Source organism: Panthera uncia, chromosome D1, assembly GCF_023721935.1.
Source record: "Panthera uncia isolate 11264 chromosome D1, Puncia_PCG_1.0, whole genome shotgun sequence".
Lineage (NCBI taxonomy): Eukaryota > Metazoa > Chordata > Mammalia > Carnivora > Felidae > Panthera > Panthera uncia.
In genome coordinates, this window is record NC_064808.1 from 86,199,237 (window position 1) to 86,227,051 (window position 27,815).

General features: G+C 50.7%; 1 protein-coding gene across 1 annotated transcript; it reads right to left on the reverse strand.

Annotated features, from left to right (window-relative positions):
• Positions 1-771: 771 nt before the first annotated feature.
• Positions 772-27,766, reverse strand: KCNJ5 (potassium inwardly rectifying channel subfamily J member 5). The gene is made up of 3 exons (XM_049654481.1): positions 27,493-27,766; positions 5,958-6,896; positions 772-2,854 (listed from the first exon to the last, which is right to left on the reverse strand). Exons 2-3 carry the CDS (start codon positions 6,892-6,894, stop codon positions 2,532-2,534), a joined length of 1,260 nt encoding a protein of 419 aa, XP_049510438.1. The 5' UTR covers positions 6,895-6,896; positions 27,493-27,766; the 3' UTR covers positions 772-2,531.
• Between the last annotated feature and the right edge of the window lie 49 nt (positions 27,767-27,815).

The following is a 27,815-nucleotide window of genomic DNA, read 5'->3' on the forward strand; positions in this document are numbered from 1 at the left end:
GAGATATGAAGGGCAGTCAGTCTTCCTGCAATTGAATCTTCATGAGAGAAGGCAGCGAATATGCACACTGGGATTGGTATCTGACTAATCGGGGAGCTTTGGAAGAGGACCGCATTGATCTCATTGGCTTCTGCAGCCTCGACGGTTTCTGTAGTTGGCTGAGACATGATACGGCCCGGGTTCATGGAGGCCACGGCAGAGTTAGCCAGCTGGAGAGTGGCTCACTCGGCCCGGTGCGGGAGGTTTTAGAATTGGAGATGGAGGCAGGTGTGAAGCGGGCCCCTCCAGTCCAGCTGCAGCGTTAGCTTCACCTGCAGTGCCCCCTTCTTAGCTGCCTCACCGAGGGCTCTAACACGCAGGCACTGATGGGTATTGACTAAGGCCAGGTTTAGGTCTGGCGAGGGGGGTTGAGGAAATAGCCCCGCTGTGCAAGCCCTGGACCTGACAGGCCTGGGGTGAGGCCTGGAGCCCACCCGAGAGTCAAGACATCCCATCTTAGTAACGGACTGCATGCCTTAGATTCCTGATAGCATGCAGTTCCCCGCTGGGGTGCTTCCCCTTTCCGTGGGGGCAGGATTCTAGTGTATTCCCCCATTCCCTCCAAGACCTGCCTCACCACAGAAAAATGCCTGGAACCTGGATTCGGCGCCATGCCCCTGGCAGGAAGACCCCCCCCCCCCCCCCCCCCCCCCCCCCCCCCCCCCAAAAACCCCCGCCCCCCGGGTTCGGGCCCCCCCCCCCGGCGGGGGGCCCCCCCCCCCCCCACCCCTTGCCGGCCCTGTCCCTATGCCTGCTCTCAAGATGGAGTCCACATACCCAAGTACAAGAATCCCCTTCCTCTGAGTATGGCGGCCCCACAAGAGGCAGTTCCCCATCCAGGCTGCCTGCCTCCTCTTCTCACACCAGCCCAGCCTGAGGGGATGTGGGCCTGAGAGCCCAGAAGTTGTTCCCTTTGTTCCGCCTTAACTTTCTGCCTCACCATGGCGCTCCTCTCTCTTCCAGGGAAGGTGCCTCAGAGCGGGCAGAAATGTGCTTCCATTCTCAAAGGGCAGCTGAGGGCTGTGAAAATCATAATTCTGCAGCCAGGGAGCATTTGAAATCTCTCTCCAGGTCCAGGGCAGCCTCTCAGGAGCCTGTCTGCCTCGACACGTGTCAGCTGTGCTTCATGGACCTGACCATCTGCCCCGTCTGCCCGCCCTCTTCCTGTGCCACTAAACTGGAAAAGAAAACCTCCAGAAGTTGTCCTTTTGAAGACCCTTCTCTGCTCTTTTCTCTCTTCAGGTTCCCCGGCTCCCTGATTCTCCCACTGATTGCCCTCGCCCCACGTTTCCTTCCCTTCCGGTCTGCCCCCTGGGCCTCATTCCTGCTCTCTGGGCCCAGCCTACAGGAAGGAGGCCCAGGGGCTTCTCAGCTGGGCTGCAAGGTGAGGCCTCCTGGGTTCCCCCTCTTTGTGCTTCACAACTGCCTCCCCTCAGGTAAGGGCGCTGAGCCTGAGGTAAGAGTGTCTTGGCAGTGCTTGGTGCTGATTCTCATTTTAAAATTTTAATTTCTTGCCTCTCTGGTTTTCCTCCCCCCTCCTGGTTTCAGTCCTGACTGGCTCATCTTGCGCTGGAAACTCCACTCACTCTCTCCCCGGATCTCACCACAGGCTGAGACCGTGAAAGAAAACTACAGTGAAGGTGATAGGTACTTTGTGATTCTTGGGCCAAAAGTGCGAGAAAAGAACCAGCCACTGGGTTCTGTCTTGGGTGGGAGCTCTGGGGCACAGTACGATGGGGAATGGCCAGGAAGTGGCCCGTGACAGCTGTACATGAGCTCGTGGGTGCGCTGGGTGGCCCAGGCCAGCTTCTGAGAGTTACTTCCAGGAGACCAGGTATCTGGGAGGCTACATGTGACACGCAGAACACAGCAGAGGAAACACAGAGGAGGACAGACCATCAAGGACCTTGTCCTCCGTAGCTCTCAGAAGGTGGACACTGCTCTGGGAGTTGGAAGGAATCGCCTGCATGACGTGGATGGACCTTAACCCATGAGGTCTGTGAGCCTAGCCCAGGACCAGGGGTGTGAGCTTCCAGGGGGGCAGAATCTCCCCGCCCAGAATCCACAACAAGCCTCAGGGTGGTAGGGATGAGGGGCGAGGGGTGCTGGCCCTTGGAGGGGAGCTGCTGGGTGGTCTGTGAGATCCAAAGAGCGGGGTGATCCCGGCCAGCCGGCAGAGAGAAGTGTGTGTGAAGACAGAGGGCCCTCTGTAACTATCATCGTGGGGAAACCCATCCTGCCGCCAGGGCTGGCAGAGGCCGGGAGGGAAGAGGCAGCATTGCCACAGGGGCCCAGGCCACAGGCCCCCTACTCAGGAAGGCCTGAGCTGGGAGATGCCGGGACTGGACATACTGTTCCTCCCCATGGAGCCTTGATGGCCCCGGGGCCCCCCAAACAGCGCAGTCACATCATTCCTCCTCCTCCCCCGGCTCTGTGGCAGGTGCTGTGCCCCTAGAGGCCAACGAGGGGAGGTCGTGGGGACAGTACCGTCCTCACACCGAACCCGTGTTCTCCCGGGACCCACCCAGGCCCTCGGGCCCGTCCTCTCCCTCCTGCTCGGCCTCTGTATCGAGCTCCGTTTCAGCACAGCCCCCCGGCAGGGGTGGGCTAGGGAGATACTGGAGGAGCCGGCCTTCCCGCCTCATTTCTGCCAGCTCCTTGGCACAGCAGCTGGGCGTGTTGGTCTCGTAGGTGTCGTGGAAGGTGTTGTAGTCCACCTCGTAGAAGCCCTTTTCCAAGGTGAGGACTGGTGTGAATCGGTGGCCCCAGAGCACCTCTGTATCCATGTAGGAGCTCCGTGCCTGGCAAGTCATACCTGGGGGGACAGAGGGCACAGGTGTGAGGACTAGCCACATCCATCCTCCATCGTCCCGCCAGCACTTGTGCGCCTCTACTTGTGCTGAGCACGTTGGAGAAGTAAAGCTGAAGAAGGCACAGCCCTCGCCTTGGGGGAGCTCCCCGGGGTGGGTAGAGGCAGAAAAGTAGAAGCCAACTTGCAAGATTCTGGAGTAGGTTCCTAGAGACTGGGGCAGAAAATGCTGGAACAGACAGAGCCAGTGACATGCATTAAGGTCTAGAAGACTGAGCTACAAAAGAGCCAGGAAAAACGTCTGAACAAAGATAAATACAGAGTGAGTGAATGTTGAGAGACTGACAGGCATGTAGGACACAGGGATTGTTTGGGGGTAGACACATATGGGCAGAAGCCTCTCTCTCTCTCTCTCTCTCACTCACGCACACACACACACACCTTGGCTCCTCGACTGTGGCATGCTCCAATGCCTCCATTCCCTGTCTGCTCAGCCCTTGCATGCTTATGTTATTTTTAGGTATCGCTTTTTCTCCAGGGAGGAGAGCAGCTTTGTTTATGGATGAGGAAGCCTCTGTGTTTGGGGTCACAGGAAAGCAGCTTTCTGATATTGAATCTTCCGGTGGCTTGCGCTCTTAACTGAAGGAGAAGCCCTCTCCAGCTCACGGGGTCTCATGCACACCTAACCCAAGTGAAAGGCTGCTTCCCACCCATTTGTCCTCCAGTGCTGGGTACCCCCAGTGCACCCCACACACCGTGGGCTTGCAGCCCGCTCTCTGCTCCCGGGGTGCTGCCTGGGCCGGGCCTTTCCATTCTGTCGTCCCGTGTCACGGCCCAGAAGAGGGGCAGAGGCCTGAGCTGGGCACTGACCAGCCTAGACCCAGGCCAGATGTCCACAGGCTCAGGGGGCCTTGGAGAAGACAGCGGTACAGGACGTCCACAGGGGCCTTTGGGCTGCATCTCCTGGGGCCCTCCCCTTGGGATATGGCAGGGGCCACCCTGCAGCTAGAGAGCCCACCTGTGTCCCTGATCTGGAAGGAAAAGATGCCCTTCTAGGTGCCAGACACGGTGCTGTACATAAGACACTCCGTGTAATCGCTTCATCCCCCCCGGCCACCCTGTGAGACGGATGGCGCTCACTTTGCTGACAAGTTAACAACTTGCCCACACTCACGCAGGCTGGTTGTGGCAGAGCTGTGCTAGTCAAAAACCCGCCTGAATCCACGGCCCGTGCCTGGCTCCAAGAGTGTGGCGACTAAGACGTTAAAGTCACGGAGAGAACAGGTGTGGGTGGGAGCTGTCCTCCCCTGGTCTCCCGGGGACTCCCTGTGCTCATGGGAGGGGAGGAGGTCAACCAGGTCGGGCAGGTCACCTGCAGGCCACTGACTCTGAAGGATACCCGAGGGGTGGAGAGCCAGTTCGGCTGGGTCGACACCTGATCCCTCCATGGCAGGTGGGAGCAAAGGCATGAGGGCAGTGTAGGGCATAACTGTCCAATGTGTCCCCACCTCTCTGACCTGGCCCCTCCTTTGTGGTCCCAGAGTGGAGCTCCTCCTCCAGAAGCTCAGCCCCTGTTCGGATCCCCAACCCAGCACCAAGGGTGGTGTGGCCTGCAAGCCCCCCTCCCCCTGCTCTGCTGCAGGCTTCCTGCGTCCTGACTGTCCTTGGCCCCAGGGCTCCCTCGGCTGTCACCATATGCTGTCTGGCCAGGCTCCAGCCCCCAGCAGATGGCCGAGCAGCCCCCCCCCCCACGCCCGTCCCTGGAGCCTGTTTGCACCCCCAGCCAGCTTCCCCAGGCTCCGTCCAAATGGGAAGGTTTGTGAATGCCCCGTCTGAGTTTCCCACCCAGCCACCAGCTTCCCAAAGGTGAGGAAGGCTTGTTTGGCCATCTTTGTGACAGGCCGCTGAAATTCTGGGAGGCGGTGTGGTGCGGCAGACAAAACTCTGGATCTGTAAGTGGAATACCTGACTATGAACACCTTCTGTCTGCACAAAGCTGCACGACGCAGCATCAATGTCTGCTAGACAGGACTGGAGTGACCCTGGGGTGCTGTTGCGACAATTAGAAAACTACTTATCATTCCGAGCCTGAGTGCGTTTTCTCCGAGTGCTCCGTCTACTGGGTGAAAAGAAGAGAAAAGGCAAGGAGAGGAAAAGAAAGAAGAAGCAGGTGCAGGGTTCTGCCGGAGGGCTCCTCACCCCAGGAGGTGTGGCAGGGGTGGTGGGAGTGGGGGCTCGCACAGAGGCCTTGGCCTTTGAGGAAAGGCTACCAGCTGCCTGTGAGGGTTCACAGCTGAGCAGGGAGGTGCCAGACTGGCCAAGAAGAGGGCATTTGCGTGGGGTGTAGATACGCTGTTTTCGGCTCGCCCCGTGTTCACTCAGCCGGCCTTCCACAGGGAAGCTTACGGACAGGCTTCTCCAGAGGGGGGCCAGCCAGAAGAGCTGCTCCCATGGCCCTGGGGCATGGGCTTCTCTCCCAAAACAGGATCCTGTGACTTTGGGAATCCTTGTGTTTGGGAAATGCCACACCAGAGCCTCTTCTCGCAGAGTGACCCGCAGCACGGGGAGACACCGTCAAGTCCTGCTGTAAAGAAGCCAGGGCACCCTGTTTGACTGTATTTCTCCAAGTTCTCTGGTCACAGAACTCTGTTTGGGTAGACATGTGCTCCAGGATGGGGTGGGGCAGCGTGGCCTGCTGAAAGCGAGGGCCAGCTTTGAGGCCCCCTGCCTTCACGGGCATCCTGGCTCTTTGACTGGCTCTTGGACAAAAAGTAGACCAATGGCCTGCCTGTCTGTGCCTCTGTTTCTTTATCTGTAACTTAAGGACCATCATCTCACAGGAGGTGGGAGGGCATTAAAGGCAATATGATATGTTGAAAGTTTAGAACTGCGTGGGGCAATCGGAGGGTTCAGTGAACATTAGCCGTTGTTACTCCCTCTTGAATACTCCCTCTTGAATACACCCCTCAGGTCACACCGTTAGAGACTGGGCTGGCTGAGTGTGCCATCCCAGGATTCTTAGGCACCAACCTCCACCTTCTAATCCTGGTGACCTAAGCTCCCGGGCACGTTGGAAGGTTCCGTGGCCGAGGAAGATAAAGTGTCTTACCTGTTGCCTCCACCATCCCTTCTAGAATGACCACGACTTCAAACTCCTCCTGATCCAGCTGGGCCCGAGACATCTCCCAGAAAGGGCTCTTCTCATTTATCTCGTGGGAGATGATGAGCGGAGACACCAGGAAGAGACGGTCATCCCCAGTGTCGAAGCCCACGTTAATGTCCGTCTGGTTCAGGGGGATGAACTCCCCTTCTTTGGTCTGCCGGGACTTGATGAGTTTGGCGCGGATGGAGGCCTCCACAATGTGGGAGTTGCGAAGGTCACCCACCCGGAACATGAGGCAGAGCTTCTCGTCCCGCATGGAGATGACCGCGTTGTTGGAAAACATGAGGGTCTCTGCTCTCTTCTTTGGCTGACTGATCTTGACAAACATGCACCCCACCATGAATGCATTGACGATGGAGCCAAGGATGGCCTGGACCAAGAGGAGTATGATCCCCTCTGGACACTTCTCTGTGATCACCCGAAAGCCATACCCGATGGTGGTTTCAGTCTCAATGGAGAACAGGAAGGCAGACACAAAGCCACTGAGGTTTTCAACACAAGGAATCCAATCTTGGTCACCAACGTGGTCCAGATCACCTCGGATGTAGGCAATCAGCCACCAAATGAAACCGAAGAACAGCCAAGTGATGGTGTAGACCATCGTGAAGACAAGCAGGTTGAAGCGCCATTTGAGGTCCACCAGGGTGGTGAAGAGGTCGCTCAGGTACCGATAGGTTTCTTGGACGTTGCCATGGTGGACGTTGCACTTGCCACTCTTTTCCATGTAGCGCTGGCGGGGCTTCTTGCCTTCTGCCAGCAGACGGGTGCGGTCTGTGGCAATGGGGATGTAATCCCGGGCCTGTTTGGGAATCTTCTTAGGGTCCCTGGGAGTGACTCCAATCTCCATATCCTGGTTCATAGCATTCCTAGAATCGCCAGCCATAGCTGGGATGCGTGGAGTTAAAAAAGACATTATCAGTGAAGTGGACTGTTCTGATTCACAGAAACACAGGCCTTCAAGGTCACCCTTGCTTCTGGGTTCTCAAAGGCCCCTCATCTGGTATACAGTAGACCCTACTGTGGCGTTCTCAAGGGCAGGGACCATGTTTTCTTATATTACTTGCTTGTATCCCTGGTGCCCACGACAGGTTCTAGCATATAGTAGCAGCTCAATAGTTGCTTGCTGAAGGAAGGATGGAAGGAAGGAAGGAAGGAAGGAAGGGAGTAAGCGAGGGAAGTGGGAGGGAGGGAGGAAGGAATAGTTGTTTGTTGGATGAGTAAGTATGTAGGTGCAAACCGCACATCGTATTGAAGGGATTTAAATATATGTGGGAGCAATTTAAAAAATAAAATCACAACAATTTATTAAGTGCCTGCTACAGTCCATGCATTACACATGGACCGTCACTTGTTATCACAACAACTGGTTGGAGTTGGAGTGTGGGGTCTCACTGTTTGCTTAAGCGTCTATTTATTTCTAATAGTTCCCCCCCCCCCCATTAGAACGTAAGCTCCGCACGGGCACAGTTGTGTCTGTTTTGTTCCCTCATACATTCCAAATACCCAGAGGCTAGCCCAGAACATACTGTATCCTCAAAAAGTACTTATTGGATAAATGAATAAACAAATAAGAAAATAGAGTCCCAAAGCAGTAAGTGATTAAGTGCTACCTGGGCCACCAAACATGTATGTAGGGGAGCTGATAATCTGGATTCTTGATCACTGGGCCCAACGTCTGTGTTTTTTTCTTTTTATCTCCCTGTCTCCTTTCTTTTTGTCTCAGATCTCAGCAGCAGACAAAAAGGAAAAGGCAGTGGGTGTCGGATTCACCATGTGGTCACTCCTCCCATCTGAGTGGGGAGTGCTGCCTGAGCACTTAGTAATATGACAAATTACAGTGTAGACCCACCATTAAAAATCTTGACACAGTAATTCTGTGGCCTCTAAAAAACTGAAATGGACAGGACATTAATGCCCCTAAGGTTTTCAAAAGGGCTGCAAACTTTTATGTGGAATCAAAAAAGAATGCATGAAAACCAAACTCACAGATACAGAGAACAGATTGGTGCTTACCAGGCAGAGGGCTTATGGGGCCAGCGAAATGGGTAAGGTGGTCAAAAGGTACAAACTTCTGGTTGCAAAATAAGTCCTGGGGATGTAATGTACAGCATGGCGGTTACAGTTAACAGAAAGATGCTAAGGGGACGAGTCTTCAAAGTCTTTGTCACAAGAAAAACAATTGTAACTACACGTGGTGATGGATGTTAAGTAACTGTGGTGATCGTTTTGCAATGTATGCATCTATCAAATCATTATGTTATACACCTGAAACGAATACAATGTTACATGCCAATTATCTCAGTAAAATATCTCAATATTTTACTCAAATATCTCAAAAAATAACTTTCAGAAAGGGCTGTGAAATGTTTTTGGAGGATATGCCATACTTTAAAGTAACATCTAGATACCTGTAATAGTCCACTATTTTTCAGATATTCTGCCCCCTCGCATTTAAAATACCTTAAGGGGCATCTGGGTGGCACAGTTAAGCGTCTGACTCTTGGTTTTGGCTCAGGTCATGATCTCATGGTTTGTGAGTTTGGGCCCCACATCAGGCTCTGTTGCTGACAACATGAAGCTTTCTTGGGATTCTCTTTCCCCCTCTCCCTGCTCCTCCCCAGCTCCCTCTTTCTCTCTCTCTCTGTCTCTGTCTCTGTCCGTCTCTCTCTGTCTCTGTCTCTCTCTCTCTCTGCCTCTCTCTCTCTCTCAAAATAAAAAAAATAAACTTAAAAAAAAAAACAACTACTTTAAGACTCTGCTGAAACTAGGAACGACCATGAGAATCTCTACAGTTAATAATCACAGCTTAAATTTCTGAGCATTCATGAACCAGGCCATGTGCTAAGAAATTTACATCCATTAGCTCATTTCTCACAACAAAGCTATTAGACAGGAACTGTTATTATCCCCCCAATTTTCAGGCAAGGACAATGAAACTCAGTTAAGTGGCTGTGTTAGGATTTGAATCTTGGTTTATTTAGCTCCAGCCTGGGGTCTCACAGGACCCACCATACAATGGCTTCTAGACATTGATGTTCTATGGCTCCTGCTTCAACTAATGAGCTGCCTATTCTGGAAAGTTCTATGAGCTTCTGATCCTGGGGGAATTCACCTCAGGAGATGCTGTTACTCAGCCCTTCACCTTTACAAGTAAACTTGTCTTGATTTCACAGGTGCTCCCATTCCGAGGAAGCAGGGTCCCTGGTAGCAAATCCCAGATGCATGTTCTATAAACCATGGAGGAAGAGTTTACCCATCACAAAAAAGTCAGATGATCCTGGCAGACCTTTTTCTCTGCTGCCTTGGTGGTTGCAGCAATTTCAAGGTAACCTTTAAAATATCACATTGAAGGGTCATCAGGAAGGCTGTTTGTCTCAGACATCCGTTGGCCATTTCCCATTCTGCAGAGGGCCACCTGCTCCCTGCTCCCTCACATGGCAGTTACAAAGATAAATGAAACCAGGAGCAAAATGCTTGGTGCTGCTTTGCAGAATCCCAAGCGTGATGTCACTCTGCCCCTTGGTAGGAGACTGTTTACTGACGACTCACTCAGAGATGCCCAGAAACAATGAGAATTGCTGCTAATTCCAATGCCTTGTGTGCTCCTGGGGACTCCAGCTGTTGGAACCCAGAGAGGGGTCTAACAGGAGGGCTCTCCATGGACTCCCCAAGCCACTCACTCTGGGCAAGGGCAGGTGCAGTGCTGGCAAGAATGAGTCACTGGCTAGGGCACCTGGGGAAGCACATTCTCCTGCCCCAACTCTTCCAGAGAAATAGCTTTTCTGCTGATTTTCTGCACTGTTTCCTTCTTTACTTTTAAACATACTTTTGTATGTTCTTGTAGGAGAAAGCCTTGCTCTGTAGTAGAAACAGAGAAAGACTTTCTAGGACCCCTCAGTCAAGATCTGAGAACTCGTTGTGCTCAGCAGACAGGGAAAGGGTTTACTTGATATTGGCATCCGTTCTCCAAGTGTACTAAAATCATCTGCCGGAATCATTTCTTGCTCAGCCCAGGTTGAGATCTGGGTTCTAGCCCAGCTTCCAAGAAACTTGTTCTGTGACCCAAGGAAAAACAGTGTTAACTTTCTTTGCCTCAGTTTACTCTGCTATGACCCCAGATAATATTTTCCACCATTCCAGCTCTGGGGGCCATTATGGGGATCTAGGGAAAGACTACATGAAAACAAACAGAAGTGTGAATGTAAATATAGATCCACAAACTCTCCTTGAATTGAAATTTCATGCAATGTCCCATTAACCCCCACTTGAAGGATGAAGAAAGAGACACAGAGCATCTAAGTCAAGGACTGAAGGGCCCCAGTGGGCCATCTGCTGGGCAAGGCACCATGCTCACAGGTATGGAGCCTCTCCTACCCAGATTTCTTCGTAAGATTAAGTGAAATGCCCATTTTAGAAATCTTGGCCTCCAATGCTATGGGCCCATAACATGAAAAGAATTTTTAGGGACGATGGAGATGAGCCTTTTGAATCAGATTTTCAAGATCTATTCTATTAACTCATGCACCCATTCAGCAAGCGTTAGTGGAGGAACCAGTCCAGCTTTTGTGCTGAGAGCTGGAGAGTAAGTAGTGAATGAGGTGATACAGACCCAGCCTCCATGCCCTTTAGAGTCTAGCACTGCCCCCTTTGAACCCAGGGGTCTGGGCTGGGGAGAGGCTTTGGACTGGAGGAGGCAAGCCAGTAAGAGAGCTGCTCTCTGCAGGACCAGGAAAGGCACTGACTTGAGCAAATCCCATTAAACCCCATCAGGCCTGGTGCCGCTACTCATCTGTAATCCTTTCCTGTGTCTGTGAGTAGGAAGCTGTGCCCAGACATGATTAAAACTCTTGGGAAAGACAGAGCCTGAAGTCCAGCAAAGTGGTGAAAACTCTTTGATATAAAAGCACAAACGGAGAAAGAATGAAAGGAGGCACAATCAAAGGAAGTTGTACTTAAAAAAAAATTTTTTTTTAACATTTATTTTTGAGAGACAAACAGAGACAGAGTGTGAGTGGGGGAAGGGCAGAGAGAGAGGGAGACACAGAATCCGAAGCAGGCGCCAGGCTCCGAGCTGTCAACACAGAGCCCGACGCGGGACTCAAACTCACAAACTGTGAGTTTAGATGATGCCTGAGTGAATCTGACATTCTTTTAAAGGGACCTCTGTATTAAGAATTCCCACCCCTCCCCCACTGGACACACACGGTAAACAAAGTCCTGTGTCATGGGGATGCTTTTTCTACAAAGTCAGGAGCCATGGACACAGTCCCCTGATACAAGCTGCACTTGGAAGTCGGCAGGGTTTCCGGAAGGGAGCACTAGGCTGGGAGTCTTGTTTCAGACTGGTTCCCTACTGTGAAAAGGGGAAGAGCAGATATCCTTCACGATTTCTTCCTTTCTCTCTTACATATGCTGAGTCAGTGTCTTCCCGGAGATTTGGGATATGGGATGAGGCTGGAGGGGGGGTCATGAAGAACATACTCCTATTTCAGGCTAAATATTTGTATACTGTTCTACATGAATCTCTGTGGCTATTACTGAAATATGAAAATGCTCCAAATGGTTGATGAATAGGCTGTCCCAGTGCTCTCGAGGACCTTCAAGATTAGCAGGGAGTAGGGGCCCTGGGTGGCTCAGTCGGTTAAGTGTCGACTTCAGCTCAGGTCATAATCTCAAGGTTCGTGGGTTCAAGCCCCACGTCGGGCTCTGTGCTGACTGCTCAGAGCCTGGGGCCTGCTTCAGATTCTGTGTCTACATCTCTCTTTGCCCCTGCCCCACTTGTGCTCTGTCTCTCTTTCTCTCAAAAATAAATAAACATCAAAAAAAGAGAGAAAGATTAGCAGGGAGCATTAAAGGTGTTACCAATGGAGTTTGTGCTGGGTATAGAGAAGGCACATGCAGGCGGGCAGAATTCTAAGATGCCCCCATTATTCCTACCCCCCCCCCCAGAAACTCCCTGTAATTCCCCCAGATCTGGGGAAGGGATACTCTCTCCTGTGACACGCCACAGCTGACTTTAAGAAAAGGAGACCACCTGGGGTGAGCCAGACCTAATCAGGTAAGCCCTTAAAGGGACTGGGGCTTTTTCTGAAGCAGAAGCTTAGAGGCATGGGCAGAATTAGATGAGAGGGAGAGGCTCTTGGCTAGCTGTGAACATGGAGGGGGCCAAGTGGCAAGGAAAGTAGTGACCTCTGGGAGCTGACAGCAGCCCCTCGTGACAGCCAGCAAAGAAACAGGGACCTCGGTCCTAATAACCATCAAGAACTAAGTTCTGCCACAACCAGAGGAGCTTGAGTTCCAAAGGAGTACGTAGCTTGCTGACACCTGGATTTCAGTCTTCTTAGACTCAGAGCGAAGAACACAGTCACGTCATGCTTGGACTTCTTACTTAAGAACCCTAAGCCTAAAACTGGCTGTTGTTTTAAGCCATTTAGTCTACAGTCGTTTGTTGTGCAGAGAAAAATAAGACAAAACAAAACAAAACAAAACAAAAATAAACAAAACCAAAAAAACCCACTAACACAGACTAGAAGGGGGAACCAGGTAATAAGTAGTTAGGAAAGCTGACCCTGGCATCAGATTGCCCAGCTTCTCATCTGACCTGGAGCTGAGGGACTTTGGGGGAAGTTACTGCTCTGAGCCTCAGTTACTTTTTCTGCAAAATGGGGATGATGATGGGACCAACCAGGGAGGGCTGCTGTGAAGACTGGATGAAGGTTGAGGCCAGCACTTATTTTCCATCCAAGGTAGAGTTGTGGGGGTGGGGCAGGAGGGCTTCAAGCAATTCAGGAGAAGAAAGAGCCAACAGCCCCTAGTGTCTACTGGGTGTCAGCATCATGCTTCCAGCAGCTTCTTTCACTCCACAGGGAAGCATGGTCTTTATTTTCCAAAGAGGGACACTGGGCGGGAGTGTGAATAACTTGCCCAGTCACGCAGCAACTGTGGAGAAGCTCTCTAGAACCCACAGTAGTTGTGCTGGATGAGTCATTGCTGCTTGGAAAGGAGCTCTCACCTCGCTCTGGTCTCTCTGGGGTCCCCAAGCGGCTGGGCCTGAAGAACTTCCTAAGAACTCTCTCGCCTGTGGCCCTTGCACGTAGAGGCAGAGGCTGTTCTGGGGCTCAGATATGGGTGGCTCACTCTTCTGCTCCTCTCTTCCTGGGTCCCGATGAGCTGCCCTCCTGGGGCAAGAGCGGGATGAAGAGGGGGAGGGAAGGTGACCAGGACAGGGGAGCCCTAAGCACGAGCATGGCAGGAATCTGGGAATCCCTAGGGGGGGGGCCTGGAGCATGGGGTCGGGGTCCCCTGGCGTGTCCAGCATGACCCCGGCCACTCTCCCATTGCTGGTCTCTTGGAAGGAGACGCAGGGGGCTTTCCATGACCCTTCTTTTCTCAGCAGGCTGCCAGAGGACAAAAGGTTGGAAACTGCAGTTCTGGCCTCTGCCTTTATAGCTCCCTCGGGGCCACCCCGGGCTGCCCTTCCTGACCGACGCACAAGCAGCTGGAGAAGCTCGGGGGGCAGCGGAGAGCAAGACCGGCCCTGTCCCCTGGATGGGTGGGGCTGGCCCAGAAATCCATGTCTGAGCCCTGCTTCCCCAAGGAGGGGGTCAGCGGCCCCAAACCCCCAGAGCCTGTGTCCAAACCACACTGATGGGCTGGCTGCTGCCAGGGGGCCAGTCCCGCTCTCCCAGCTTTCAAAATTACCATCCTTAAAAAATAAAAAAAAAAGAAAAACAGAAAAACTTCAGCGCATTCTGTGGTTTAATGGCAAAAGAGCACAGTAGTAATACATCTTTAAAAACCCATCAGGTATTTTATTTTAAAGTGCAATCATTTTGCAGCTATTTGTTCTTGTTCACTTAGATGGAAACCTATTCTTTAGTGTGTTGTGGTTTTATTTTTTGAACCTAAGTTCAAAAATGATCTGGGTGATAGCACATGTGAGACTAGGCGTACAAGCCCATTGAAAACTGTAATGCGCAGATTCAGTCATTCATCCAATCCGTGAGACCTCCACTGACCAGTCACTGCAGGCTTTAACTGTGCTGGGCCCTAGGGGTAGGAGGAGGTAGATGAGCACTTTACCATCTTTCTTGTGCTTTCTAGTCCTAGAGATCTTGTTAAAATGCAGATTCTGATTCGGCTGGTCTGGGGTTCCCAGAGTCTGCATTTTGTCAAGGAGCTTCCAGTCATGTTAATGCTGCTGATCCTCTCTTTTTTTAAAAAAACTTTTTTTAATGTTTTTTTTTAATTTTTTTTTAATTTTTTTAACGTTTATTTATTTTTGAGACAGAGAGAGACAGAGCATGAACAGGGGAGAGGCAGAGAGAGAGGGAGACACAGAATCTGAAACAGGATCCAGGCTCTGAGCCGTCAGCACAGAGCCCGACGCGGGGCTCGAACTCACGAGCTGTGAGATCATGACCTGAGCTGAAGTCGGACGCTTAACCAACCAAGCCACCCAGGCACCCCAATGTTTATTTTATTTTTGAGAGGGAGAGAGACAGAGTGTGAGCGGGGGAAGGACAAAGAGAGAGGGGAAACAGAATCCGATGCAGGCTCCAGGTTCTGAGCTGTCAGCACAGTGCCCGACGTGGGGCTGGAACTCAGGAACCGTGAGATCATGACCTGAGCCGAAGTTGGACGCTTAACTGACTGAGCCACCCAGGCGCCCCTCTCTCTCTTTTTTTTTAATGTTTATTTATTTTGAGAGAGAGAGAGAGAGAGAGGGCACGGGAGCGAGGGTCAGAGAGAGTGAGAGAGAGTGAGAATTCCAAACAAAGCTCCATGCTGTCAGCACAGAGCCCGACTCAGGGCTTGATCTCAGGAACCCTGAAATCCTAACCTAAGCGGGTATCCAGAGTCCTTGCTCTTGGGTGGTCGCTTCCCCAGCTGAGCCACCCATGCGCCCCCTGCTGGTCCTCTTGGAGTTGCAAGACTTCCCTGCAGGTGCGCATTGTAATCAGCCAGGAGCTGGACACCAGGCTGATGCCTACGTCCCGCCCCCAGAGAACCTGACCCCAGGGGATTCTAACAGCAACCAAGATCCAGGACCACTAGTGTCTTTTCTGCCTTCTAGGAGTCACGGCCTGCTGGGGAACACATGGCAAACAGTCAGGGTAGCAGAGAGTGATGGCCAGACCAAGAGACAGTTCTTAATTTGGCTTGGCCAGGGTGAGTGAGGAAGGGCCAGGAACGACTTGGTGAGGAAGGTACCCGGCGAGTGAGGTGGAGTGAGCCTGCTTGCCATGAGACGCTGGTGGGCTAAGCACCTGTCATGCGCCATCTCTGTGCCAGGTGATGTTTACACACTGTCTCATTTAATATTCAAATAAATCTATTAAGCCTGCCTTAATTTACAGATGATTTAGTAACTTGCTTAACGTAACTGAGCTATTAAGCGGCTGGACCGCGTGTGTCTGATTCTAAACCCTCTAAAAGCGGCTGCCGCTGCCTCTGAGGTTACTCGTCCTTGGCCCTCGGGGTTCGACCAGGCTCTCAGTGGCTCTGAGCCTCAGGGGGGACCCGACCCTGAAATATCTGGCCCAGGAGACTGCCAGACGGACACGCGCCTGGTCTGTGCCATGCAACCACTTCAGGATCTGCTGCTGGGCAGCCCCACGTCCCCAGGCTGCCCAGAGCCGCCTTCCTTTTCCCCCTGAGGGGACTGTACCTTCCATCCACCCTCCTACTTGCCCTCAGAGGCCCCCTGCTCAGGCTTACAGCTGCTCCTTGACTTTTTCTAACAACGGCAACACTTGCCCCCACAGGTCCCTAACTGGTCCAAAGAGACGGGGTGGGGGGGGGTCCACGTGTCCCAGCTGACACCTGTTCAGGTATAATCACCGAGTGCCCCTTCCACTCCCAGAAATGTCAGGGTTTGCACAACATGGCCCCATACAGGGAAGACACAACTTCCCAGCAGTCACCAATTCCTCTAAGAGTAAGTCTCCTGCCTCTAAGGTGTGTCTATTTCTGCCAGGAGTGGGTGAATACCTTGCCATTCCTGAATTTCTTAGCTGAGTGGGGCGTGCAGCCTGTGGTAACCAGAACCCATGAGGCTGGTGCCAGACTCTGCGGTCCATGGAGCTCAGTGAGCAGAGGTGCTCGGCTGAATTCTTTCCGCGCTCACTGGCCATGTACAGATAATATACTTTCTGCCATTTTGCATTCGAATAGAAGCTCTCTTTAGGCTTTCACTTTCATGTTTTTGATAGAGACAAGGATTTTAAAAGATTTAATTCTCTTTATCCTGGGAAAAGCAATTATATGAATACATAAGTGCAACCAAAACTTGCTCTGGGTTTCGGGAGCACAATACGGAGCGGTGGGGAGTGAGGTGAGGACACACACACAATCCTAACAGGAACAACTGTTATTCAGCCGCTACTGGTTGTTACCATGCCAGACTGTGGAGCTGGTGCCGTAAGACCTTCCTCTTTCTTTTTCCAGAAAAGCAAGAGATGAAGACTTTTTTTTTTTAGATGAAGACTTTTAAACAGGGATTTTTTTTTCAACATTGACAACAAATTCAACGATTTTTGAAACAGCAAGCTAACCAAAGAAAATAGATCCGTGAGTCAGATTCAGTCTGTCAGCTGCCAATTTATACTCCTGGGCTCCTGAGTCAGAGACAGGCTTTTTCCTCACATGGGCGCGTTGGATTGTACTTTGAGTTATGCTGAGCATGGCGTTAAGAGTTGTGGTGGCACCAGAAAATTTTCCCTAACAGGTCTTCTGTGAACACGGCCTGTCAGCCCTCAGTACACGGGAAGCCAGAAGGCCCATCTGGGACTCACATCACAGCAAGGAGAGGGGTAAATGGGTTGTCCTTCTCTGCCCACTGGTCCGGTTCCTATGGTCCTAACAAGCCCTGTCTCCTCACAGACAGCCTTGTCCTCCCCAGTCTCCTCCATTGTGCAGGCTACTGTCGCGACCCCTCCGCCTTCCTACAGTGAATCTTCTGTCTAGCTGCCTTTCCCTCTCCGATTGCACCCTTTGCAAGTATGCTGTCACGAGTAGAATCTTGGACAAGCATTGCAGCCTGCCATCTCAGTCACGGTGGACGCGGTTCTCAGCAGGGAGAAAGTTCTATAATTTCTATAAATGGAGGTGGAGGGAGCTCCCTCTCCAGAGGGGGGCTGTAAGGACAGGAGCATGGGGCAGGTCAGCTCCCGAGCTCGTTTCTGGCTCCCAGGTAATGGATGCTGATCACCAGCGATGACAGAACCCTAGAACAATGGGACTGCGAGGCTCTGACGCGGGTAGGGTTCGACCACCTGTGCTGGTCTTAGGCCCAGGCTGCTCCTCGCTCTCGTGGGCCCGCAAGGGCTTGGGGAACGCCTACTGTTGGTTCTGCTCCAAGCAGAGTGCCCAGTAAAGGGGGTTGTGCCAAGATCTGCCATTGCCAAAGTGAACTTGGGCACCCCTCTCTCTGGAGTGCAGAGGTCTCCCATGGCTTTATGGGTGGGTGGGGGCTGCATGTGGAAGGAGCAGAGTGAAGGGCTTTCATTGAAACACGAAGCCAGGGACAATGTGGTGGGAGGAACCGCCTGTGTCAGGACTCTTCATCACTGCGGATGTCCCGGCACACCATGTTCCTGATAGCTCGGCTGCCAAGGCCACTGCGAGGGAGCCACTGTGGAAGGCAGGTGAGGAGGCCTCAGGCCTCAGGCCCCCCCCCCCCACGCCGCCCACCTCCCGACCGCATCGGCCTGGCTCAGGCTGCCCCTTCCTGGAGAGCGGTCACAGACTCACACATCTCCCCCTGCCCAGGCATCCCAGGCCTCCATCCTGGGGCAGCCTCTCTCCCTTCCAAGGAAGGGGAGCCCTTGAATCTGGCCCCTCGGCACGAGTGTGATTATTATCTAGAGCCAAGTCAAGGTCTGAGGCTGCTCCTAGAATAACTCAGCTGTGCCTCGTTTCCACTCAGAGCATCTATTCCGTCTGCACCCCACCTTCCCTCTGCCCTTTCCACTCATTCTGCTATCGTTTAAAACATGTGCTCGATTTATTTCCTGTAGCTGGTGACGCTGACATCTTGTTTTTCTTCGCAGAACAGCCGTCGAAGTGAAATGTGCATGCGTATGCTACTCCGAATAGGTGCCTTGTGTAAATCAGCTCACTTAACCATCCCAACAACATTTTAGAGCGAAGGACTGTGTCTGTTAGACAAACAAGGAGACTGAGAGTCAGAGAAGGTAAAGAAGTTGCCAACGGTCACGTGGCTCCTAAACAGCAGAACCCGGTTTTGAACTGACCGTGGCCAAATTGCAGAGCTGGTGCTCTCCTGCTCTCCCACGTGAAGCCCATCCAAGTCCAGAGCACTAAACAGAGTGCGATCTTGGTTCTGAATAATAATTCTGACTTTCCTGGCTGCATATCTGGCTCTGAATTACACATTACTGCATAGGTCCCTACCTGGGGTCTCTTTCCAATGTAAGAAATGGAAATACCCAAGGGAATCATAATGGTAATGAAATAGCTGCCATTGTTTCAGGGAAATTCTACACTACCAGATAATAGTATAATATACTTTGTTCCCTAACCTGAATTGTTACAGGCTAAGAGCAGGCACGAAGTTATGAAATAGTACCAGTATTATTGGTATATGTCATCAGGATAGAATAATAATAGTAACTGGCATCTCTGTTGGGGGTCTCTTGGATTGGCTCATGAGAATCCTATAATATTAATCTCACTTGCTAGTTGCATAGTTGTGGCTTACACAGGGCACACAACTGCTGGTTAACTCCCTCCCAAGATGATGACACTGTAGACACAGCAACACTGAGTGTGAAGTTTTATGTCATATAAACACTGAAAAATGTAACAAAGGCTTAACAGGTGGCTTTGACTTCTGGCTGCACTTCTGGTGAAGGGGGCCAGTCAATGCCACAAGGGGCACCAGAAGGTTGAGTCTGGGGCCTTCGGAGCCGTGGGCAGCCCAGACAAGGGAAGATAATTAGCTGTCTTTCAAACTGCATCTTTGGAGACTTCAGCACCGACATTCTAAGGAAGTAATAAAAACTTGTGCGTTATTTTATGGTATCTGGAGAGAAACATGTACTCTATGAGAAGTGCTGTGGACTAATCCCCTGTTACTTGTCATTAAAGAAACAAAAATACTGACACTTCACCATAAAGATAAAAAGCAAGGAGAGGAGGATTAAAGGGTGTTTCACTCAAGGTTTTGTTTTGTTTTGTTTTGTTTTTTTGGAAGACACAGTTCTTGTCCGAAACGGGAGCAGGCAGATCTGGCACTTGCTGGTGGAGTTCAATTCTTTGGAGAAAATACAGAGACAAAAAGATCATTTTGATGGTATTGAGAAGGTTTCCTTGAGTAGATTTGAGTCCAAATACACCCAGAAATTTTTAAAAGGGCAAAATTAGGCCTATTTCAAGGTATGGAATATAGATTTGAAAGTCTTAATCACGGTGTGAGTACTTTTCAAGCAATTGAACATTTCATATGTCCCTAATTATCGAGCAGTGCCTCTATGGAGCAGGCCTGGAAGCCTGTGACTGAGGTTCCCAACTCGTTTGGCCCTCATTTGCTTAAGATGGAATATCTCATTGCCTTTCTCGGCGGGCTGCTGTGGGCCACTCGAGGGGCCCTTCCGTCTATTTTTCCTAATACTTAGCCGTGGCTTACCGGCCACAGTGCAGATTCACCCACCCAGCCCCCTGCAGATGATGTATGAAAAATCATGAATAAAAGGGCATGAAAATCAAATTAATTCATTTTCCATTTCCCCCACATTTGTATCTGTCTACCCAGTACTTTTCCTTTTTAAGCCTGCTGTCCCTTTGAAAGCGAGCAGCACGGTTATAATACATTCTCCTCATCGTAACCCTGCACTGTATGCATTCTGCATTAAATAATAAAGGAGATTAATAATTAAATCAAAATGAAAAACCACTTGTTTCCTGTCTACAGCCCAAGGGACAGATTTCCTGGGCTGGTGCCAATTTATCAATGATGATTAGAGACTAGGAGGCAGGAGAGGTGCAGAGAAGACAACCACGAGAAAGCAGAGTCATGTGAATATGAACGTACTGATGTATGAGGGAAAAAGAAGGGATGATGATGACAGGTAAGTGAACGGGGAGAAAAGACCAGAGAAACAGTATGACAGGTAAAATCCCAATAATTATAGCTGAAACCTACTGGGGGCTCACCATACCCCACATTGGACTCTAAATGCTTTACATGTGTTAACTCATGTAATCATTTCAGAACAGGTATAAGATAGATAGTGTTTCCCCCATTTTACAGATGAAGAAACTGAGGCACAAGGCAGGGTAAGCCAACTGCCCCAAAGCTAGTGTTTGCGTGGACTGAAACCCAGGCTAACTGGCTCTAGGCTCATTCTCAGAGTCCAAGGACAAAACACAGGGAATGCCCCAAATGCGAGGAATGACAAATACTAAGGGAGAATAGACAGGAGAAGTCAGCGAGAATATGACAAAGATAAAAGCCTAAGAATAAAAGACTTGAGAGTGAAAGTAGGTTAAGAAACAAAGGATGAAAAGACAAAACACAGTGAAAGTGAATAGGGGCAAGAAGAAGAAAAGAAAGAACAGAGACGATCAATCAAGGGGAATAAGTCATCAAGTGCTTATTGTCCGATGCTTCTCCTTTGCTGTCTTGTTTTTCCATGCCATGTCAAGGTAGGTGTTACTATACCCATTTTACAGAAGGCAAAGTGAAGGTTTGAGAAGTGATATGCACAAGGTCACACAGTTGGTTTATGGGAGATCAGACATTTTGTTGATTACAAAATATCAGTGAGGGGCACCTGGGTGGCTCAGTCGGTTAAGTGCCTTCCTCTTGGTTTCAGCTCAAGTCACAATCTCACAGTTCCTTGAGTTTGAGCCCTGTGTCGGGCTCTGTGCTGACAGCACAGAGCCTGCTTGGGATTCTGTCTCTCCCTCTCTCTGCCCCTCCCTCGCTCTCTCTTCTCTCTGTCTCTCTCAAATAAACTTAAAAAAAAAGTGTCAATGAAAGACATTAAGGAATATCTAAATGAGGAAGAAATATACTGTGTTCATAGACTGGAAGACTCAATAACAGTAAAGATGTCAATTCTCCCCAGAGTGATGTGCAGGCTTAATGCAATTCCTATCAAAATCCCACCAGATTTTTCATAGGTAGAAAGATTATGCTAAAATTTCTATGGAAAGGTAAAGGAACTAGACTATTCTTGTAAAACAGTTTGAAAAAGAATAAAGTGGAAGAAATCAGTCTAGTGCATTTTAAAACTTATTGTCTAGCTAAGTGATCAAGTCTAAGTGGAACCGGAGGAGAGACAGACACATAGATCAATAGAACAGAACCTGGAACCCAGAAATAGACCTTCACAAATATACCCCACTGGTTTTTGACAAAAGCGCAAACCGGATTCAATGGAGAAAAGACTGTCTTTACAACAAATGGTATCAGAACAATAGCCACAGACAGAAAGATGAACGTGACTGAGTCTCAGACCTTATACAGAAAGTAACTCAAAATGAATCACGCACAAAGTATAAACGAGACAGCTGTACAACTTTTAGGAAACAAAAGAAAACCTGCGGAAACCTTCAAGATCTACAGCAGGCAGAGAATTCTTCGACTCGACACCGAAAACCTCATCCATAAAAGGAAACACCTATAAATTGGACCTTGTCGGAATTAAAAAGTTTACGTTTTGCTGAAAAAGACCTTGTTAAGATGAAAAGACATGCTCCAGAGTAGGAGAAAATGTTTGCAAACCATGTATATGGCAAGGGTTAGTACCTGGCATGCATACAGGACTCTCGAGATCCAACAGTAAAGCAAACAATCTAATTAGAAAATGGGTCTAAGACACGAAAGGACATTTTCCTAAAGAGAACATATGGGGAGCAAACAAACACATGAAGAGATGGCCAATATCATTAGCCATTAGGCAAATGCAAAACCACAGTGAGATATCATCGCACACCTATGAGGATGGCTAAAATAAAAAATAGTGACGCCACCACATAGTGGCAAGGATGTGGAGAAAACGGATCACTCCTACACTGTGGATAGGAATGTAAAATGGTACAGCCACTATGGAAAACAATTTGACAGTTTCTTGAAAAACTAAACATATAATTACCATGTGAACCGTCAATTGCACTTCTGGGCACTTATCCCAAAGAAATGTAAACTTATGTTCATGCAAAAACCTGTATACAAATATTTATAGCAGCTTTATTCATAATAGCCTCAAACTGGAAACTACCCAGATATCCTTCGAGGGGTGAATGTTTGAAGGACTTCCACATCCACACTGAGATATGACACAGCCCATATACTCATGCACACACACACACACACACACACACACACATATCCCTGGATCAATCTCCAGAGAATTATACTGATTGAAAAGCCAAAAGGTAAGGTCGCCTGGGTGGCTCAGTTGGTCAAGCATCTGACTTCGGCTCAGGTCATGATCTCGCAGTTCATGGGTTCAAGTCCAGAATCAGGCTCCCTGCTGTCAGGGCAGAGCCTGCTTCAGATCCTCTGTCCTCCTCTCTCTCTGCCCCTCCCCCTCTCATGCTCTAGTGCTCTCTGTCTCTTTCTCTCTCAAAAATAAACATTAAAAAATATTTTAAAAAAGAAAAACCAAAAGGCTATATACTGTATGACTAAATTTATATAACATTCTTGAGCTGATAAAAACTAGAAATGAGGGCAAGTTAATGGCTGCTAGGGGGTGAGGAAGAGGTGGGACCGGAGGGAAGTAGGCGTGGCTATAAAAAGGGGCAGCATGAGAGATCTTGGCTGTGAGGGAAATGTTTTGTTGAGTGAACATTTAAGGTAAAGATTCAGGGGGAATCTGAATGGATGAGAAGAAGGACCAGTGCAAGTGCAAGCCCCGCCCCTCCCCACCCTGCCCCCCTCTAGGTCAGTCTCAGGGCCTCTGGAACTGGGCTCCTTCCTCAGGCTCCCTCCTCTCTTCCACCTCACTGAATTTTTGAGCCCCCTTGGAAAGCTTTCCTGCTTCTGCCTGGCCTTCCCTAGGCCCTTTTGCCTCACTGTGATGGCTCTTAGCTCTGATGCCGCGAGGTATTTGTGGACGTCTGCTTTCCTCGGGTAGTCAACAGAGAGAACTCCAAGGTCGGGCAGGCAGGGTGTGTCAATGACCCAACCTTGTAGCGAAGGTTTCTACACAGGGTCTGGCCTGTGGTAGGAGCTCCATACACATTTTTATTTTTATATCTTTATTATATTTTCAAGTTTATTTATTTAGTTTGAGAGAAACAGAGACAGCGTGAGCAGGGGAAGGGCAGAGAGAGAGAGAAAGAGAGAGAGAGAGAGAGAGAGAGAGAGAGAGAGAGAGAAAATCCCAAGCAGGCTCCGCACTGTCAGCACAGAGCCCTACACGGGGCTCAAACTCACGAAACCGCGAGATCATGACCTGAGCCGAAACCAAGAGTGGGACGCTTAACCGACTGAGATACTCAGGGGCCCCTCCATATGCATTTTTAAAGGAATACGTGAGTGACATTTAAGTTCGTCCAATAAAGGACACTTTCCAAAGTGACTCAGGCATCCTGACTGTCACTGTAAGGCCTACATACCTTACTGTCCAGTGGGGTTGCTCTGTGATAGTCCAGGTTAGCTGACTGGCATAACTTTGGTTCGTAAGGGGCTCTTATACACCTGGGCACCTGTGGCGTCTGTTATCGCTGCTGGATGGCCAGCTTCCTGGAAAGGAGGCAGGACCTAGTCTCTGTTGCTCTTATCACTCTCCTCCTGGCCAGACTCTGGGCATCCAGTGCTCAACAGCACGATCTTGGGAGGGACAGACTCAGAGGGCAAAACACACAGGACACGGGTTCAACCCCCTGATGGTACTTCTCTGCCCTACTTCCTCACTGCTCGTTATGAGCAGTAAGAAATAATGTAGGAAGATGGCATTAGGGCCTGCCTCATATTACAGTAAGAAGCCTGAGATGTGGGACAGGACAAAGAGGTGGACAGCACACCCAGCCTCAAACAACCAAGTTTGAGGATGAGAGTTTGGAGAGAATGAGAGTTTGAAAGCCCTTCGTGGGCTCTCCTTCCCTCCTTCTCCATTTATTTCTCCACCCCCGGCCACCAGCCTCTCTGGCCGCCATACGTGGGTTGACCCTCGGTGACCCGGAAGCGCTGTTGCCACCTGACCGACTGGTCGGGTTATCCCTGACCTCTGCCCCTCAGCGTGCTCTGGCCTGGAATGATAACGGAGCTTAACATTTGCGCACCAGCCAGGATCTCCAGGGTCATGTGTTAAAGGTTTGGCTCTGACATTTAAGTTAACACGGTTGTTGGCAAGGCTTGCTGCCATCCGGGGCTCTGTTGACTAGAATAGCTCACTTATCAGAATGTCAAGGTAGGAGGAACTAGATAAGCTTGCTGCACTGGCAGGGACATGGCCCCGTTCCTCAGCAGCCAGGGTCTCAGGAAGGGGGAGCTGTCCCCTCCGTTTCCAAATAATCCCAGAGAAAGCCACCCACAAGTCTCTTAGAGAAATACATTCAGGTGGTTTTTGTTTGTTTGTTTGTTTGTTTGTTTCAAATGCCTCACTACACTCCTTTGTGTTTGATCTCCCATGCTTCTTATCTTTTCTTTAGGAAAAAGAGAAAAATTCCTCCATGGCTGACAGCTGTCTCAGGAGACATCTGATGATGGCCCCTCTCTTAGAAACGCTGCCAGCTCTCAATGGCCTGCCTGTAGCTCAAACACAGTGAAAATTTGAATCTAAACATGGCTCCTTCAAACCACCGAATGGACTCCTCTTTTCTCCCCAGGGTACTCCCACCCCCAGCCGAAATACTCAATCAGTATTGCCCAGAAAATGCAAGCTTTTGCTCTCATGCTCTGACGTGGAAGGCATAACCCTGCCTGAAGGACCACGTTCCAAGGCTCTCAAAGGTTAATTGTTCCTGGCACATGCTAAGTGATCAAATAAATGGTTGTTGAACTGATTTAAAAACAAGAAGCTGAAGTAGATGCCATTTTCAAGTACGTGAGCGCCCAGCACACCTATTTGCGGCTTTGCCCACAGAAGGCATGGGGAACTAGGTCACTTTCAGAGCAAATGCTAAGTGGAGAATGGACAATCTGGTTGTCTCTTCCCTGCTGTGGGGTTAACTCCGTCACAGGGGACTACGGCAGTGTTGGAGTCTCCTGAATTTCTGGACAGGAAACCCCGGCAGGCATTTGCAGGAAGCCCCAAAGGGATGCTGCCACTCAGCTGGCCGGGGACACTGGAGCAGAGAGAATGTCTGTGACAGAGCCATGCTGATGTTTCCACAGTGGGAGAGCTGGGCTCTGCTCAGGATGTGCCCGCAGACTCAGGGGTGCCCCTGTTGGGGAATCCCGCTAAGATCTGCCTGCATCCCCAGAGAAGGCAGCAGAGTTTTCGGACCAGCCCCTTCTCTTTGCTCATGCTTATCGCTTATCCTGTCCCCACTGCTTGCTGGATGGAGTTAGTTCATTCATCCCATGTCTAATGCAGGCGTGCTACTTCAATAAGACATGTTGCCTGTGAGGAGTACTGGCAGACTGTAGTGGCTTTTGGAGAGGACAGAAGTCTGTGTGAGTGGTCCCCTTTCAGCCAGAGAGCTAGATAGTGTATCTAGAACACAGCTCAGGGAGATAGGGAGGACTGTGGAATGTGCAGACACGCTCTCTATGTGATGTTTCTCCCTTCGGTGGTGACCCTGGTGCTGTTCTGATAATTTAGGCTGCTGTAACAACATATTATCAATCTCATAATTAATATGCAGAGCCTGACAAGTAATAAACACGTAACAAATGGCCCAACATACTCCTTCCAAGGTAAAAGAAGGTTGTCTTTTTCTAGCCTCGGGCTGTAAGTCTCTACTCTGTGAACTCCGTTTCAGATTGTCTGGGTCCAGGATGGTACAGGGGATGGGAAGAGGTGAGAAGGGGGGAGTAGGAGAAACAGCTGATGGAAGAAGAGACAACCCCATCGCATACACAGAATGCCCAGTGTCATGTAGTCAGCGTTCATTAAACGACAATTCCTTAATATTACGGCCAAGAAGCATGCACCCTGAGTGCGTGAGGCCATCTAAGTTCAGATCAATAGTTTAAAATCCCAGGCAAGGTGACAAAGCTTTTTGTGCCAGAGCCCAAACGAAGGCCTCCTCCCCCTAACTTCCACACCATCCACACCCTGCTTGGTTCTTCCACCAGATTCTAGGGCGCCCCTGAGCCTCATCAGCCAGCTGATAGGATTTACACCCGGCTTTGAGGAAAAGGTACGGATTGGGAAGGCCAGCTTACCTTTCGGGGTTACTGTTTAATAGTGGAAAGAGTCTGGCTTTGAAGTCGGAGGACAAGGGTTTAGGGGATAATAGCTCTGCCATTATTCCCGCTCAGAACTCTAAAGCTGTGGTCTCATCTGTAAAGCCGGCGAATGACCTCCACCCCGCGGGACAGGCATCCAGATGAACTCATGTGAATGTGTCTGGCTCAGTACTTGGTTCCATAAATATTAGCTTTTTTTTTCACTGCTTCTCTCCCACTGGGAAAAGTGCTTTGTGAACCAGAAAGCCCTATGATGTGGTTAGCTTAGCGGTGAGAAAAAGGTACATTTTGGAGTCAGGCCCAGGTGAGAATCTCACTTGTGAGCTGGGTACCTCCCGCGAGTTACACAGCCCCACGTAGCTGCAGCTTCTCAGCCGGAGAAGGCAGATGTGAATATTGGTTCTGTTAAAAGGATGAAAAGAGAGCAAAGCGCTTGGCCCATTCTGACACAAAGCAAACAGTCATGTGCCTGTTGATCTTCTGGTGTTCCAGAGGGCTCTCAGAACAGGTGCTGGGCTAGCCTTCCCCGACCTGGTGTTTAGGGTAGGCCCTGGAACTTTGGGGGCCAGACCTGGTCCCAGGAGCCATCCCTGCCAGCTTCCAGGAAGTGACCAGGCGGCAAGGAGGGCAGAAAGAGCAAGGCCACGTTTCCAATGTGGCCAGACTTAAAAGAAAGCAAGAGTCAGCTGAGAGTCAAAGGCTGAGGGAGCTGGCCGCCTCCCCCCAGCCCTCTACACCCGGGTATGAAGGCAGAACCCTCACCCCGGGGAGGGGGTGGGGGGGGTAGATGATGCCCCCCCCCTGCCTTGGCTTCTCATTCCCCGGGGGGGGGGGGGGGGGGTTGGGGACCCTCCCCCTCCCCCTCCCCAGGTAACCCTGTTGCAGCACCTGCACTGAGATGTTTACAACCCTCTGAAGACTGAACTCCCAATGCCCGGGGCACCTGCTGGCTCTGGGGAGCTCGGATTTCCTGGTTGAACTTTAAACCGGCCCTCAGCCCTCCACTGAGTCCCCATGGGCTCCCAAAGTGGCAGATGCCTGGCAAAAGCTAACTGCCAGGGCAAGGGGCACCTTGAGGGTACCCATCCAGCCTTCCAGAACCAGTGGCGGGGGTTAAAAATGCAGAAAGAAAAGAAGGCAACTTACTTGTTGAGATGGGAGCTTCCAAGTCCCACTGATGCTAACTTCTGGGTGCAGGGGCGCTCAGGGCCCTCGCGGGGACTCTCCAGCCCCAGCCATTACCACAGCCTCGGAGTCCACCTAGAGCTTCTCCCTGGCGTGGGGTCCTATGGCCAGAGGCTAAGCCATCCTGTCCCTTCCCGCGCCAGCCCCTCAGTCACTCCCTTCCTCCGGCAGCCGGAGGCTCTGCTCACGCTCTCGCTCTCTCGCGCGCGCTCCCCCCTCCCCTCCGTCTCTCCCCCCTCTCCTACCTCCGCCCGCTTCTCTCCCCCGCTTCTCCTCCCCTTCTG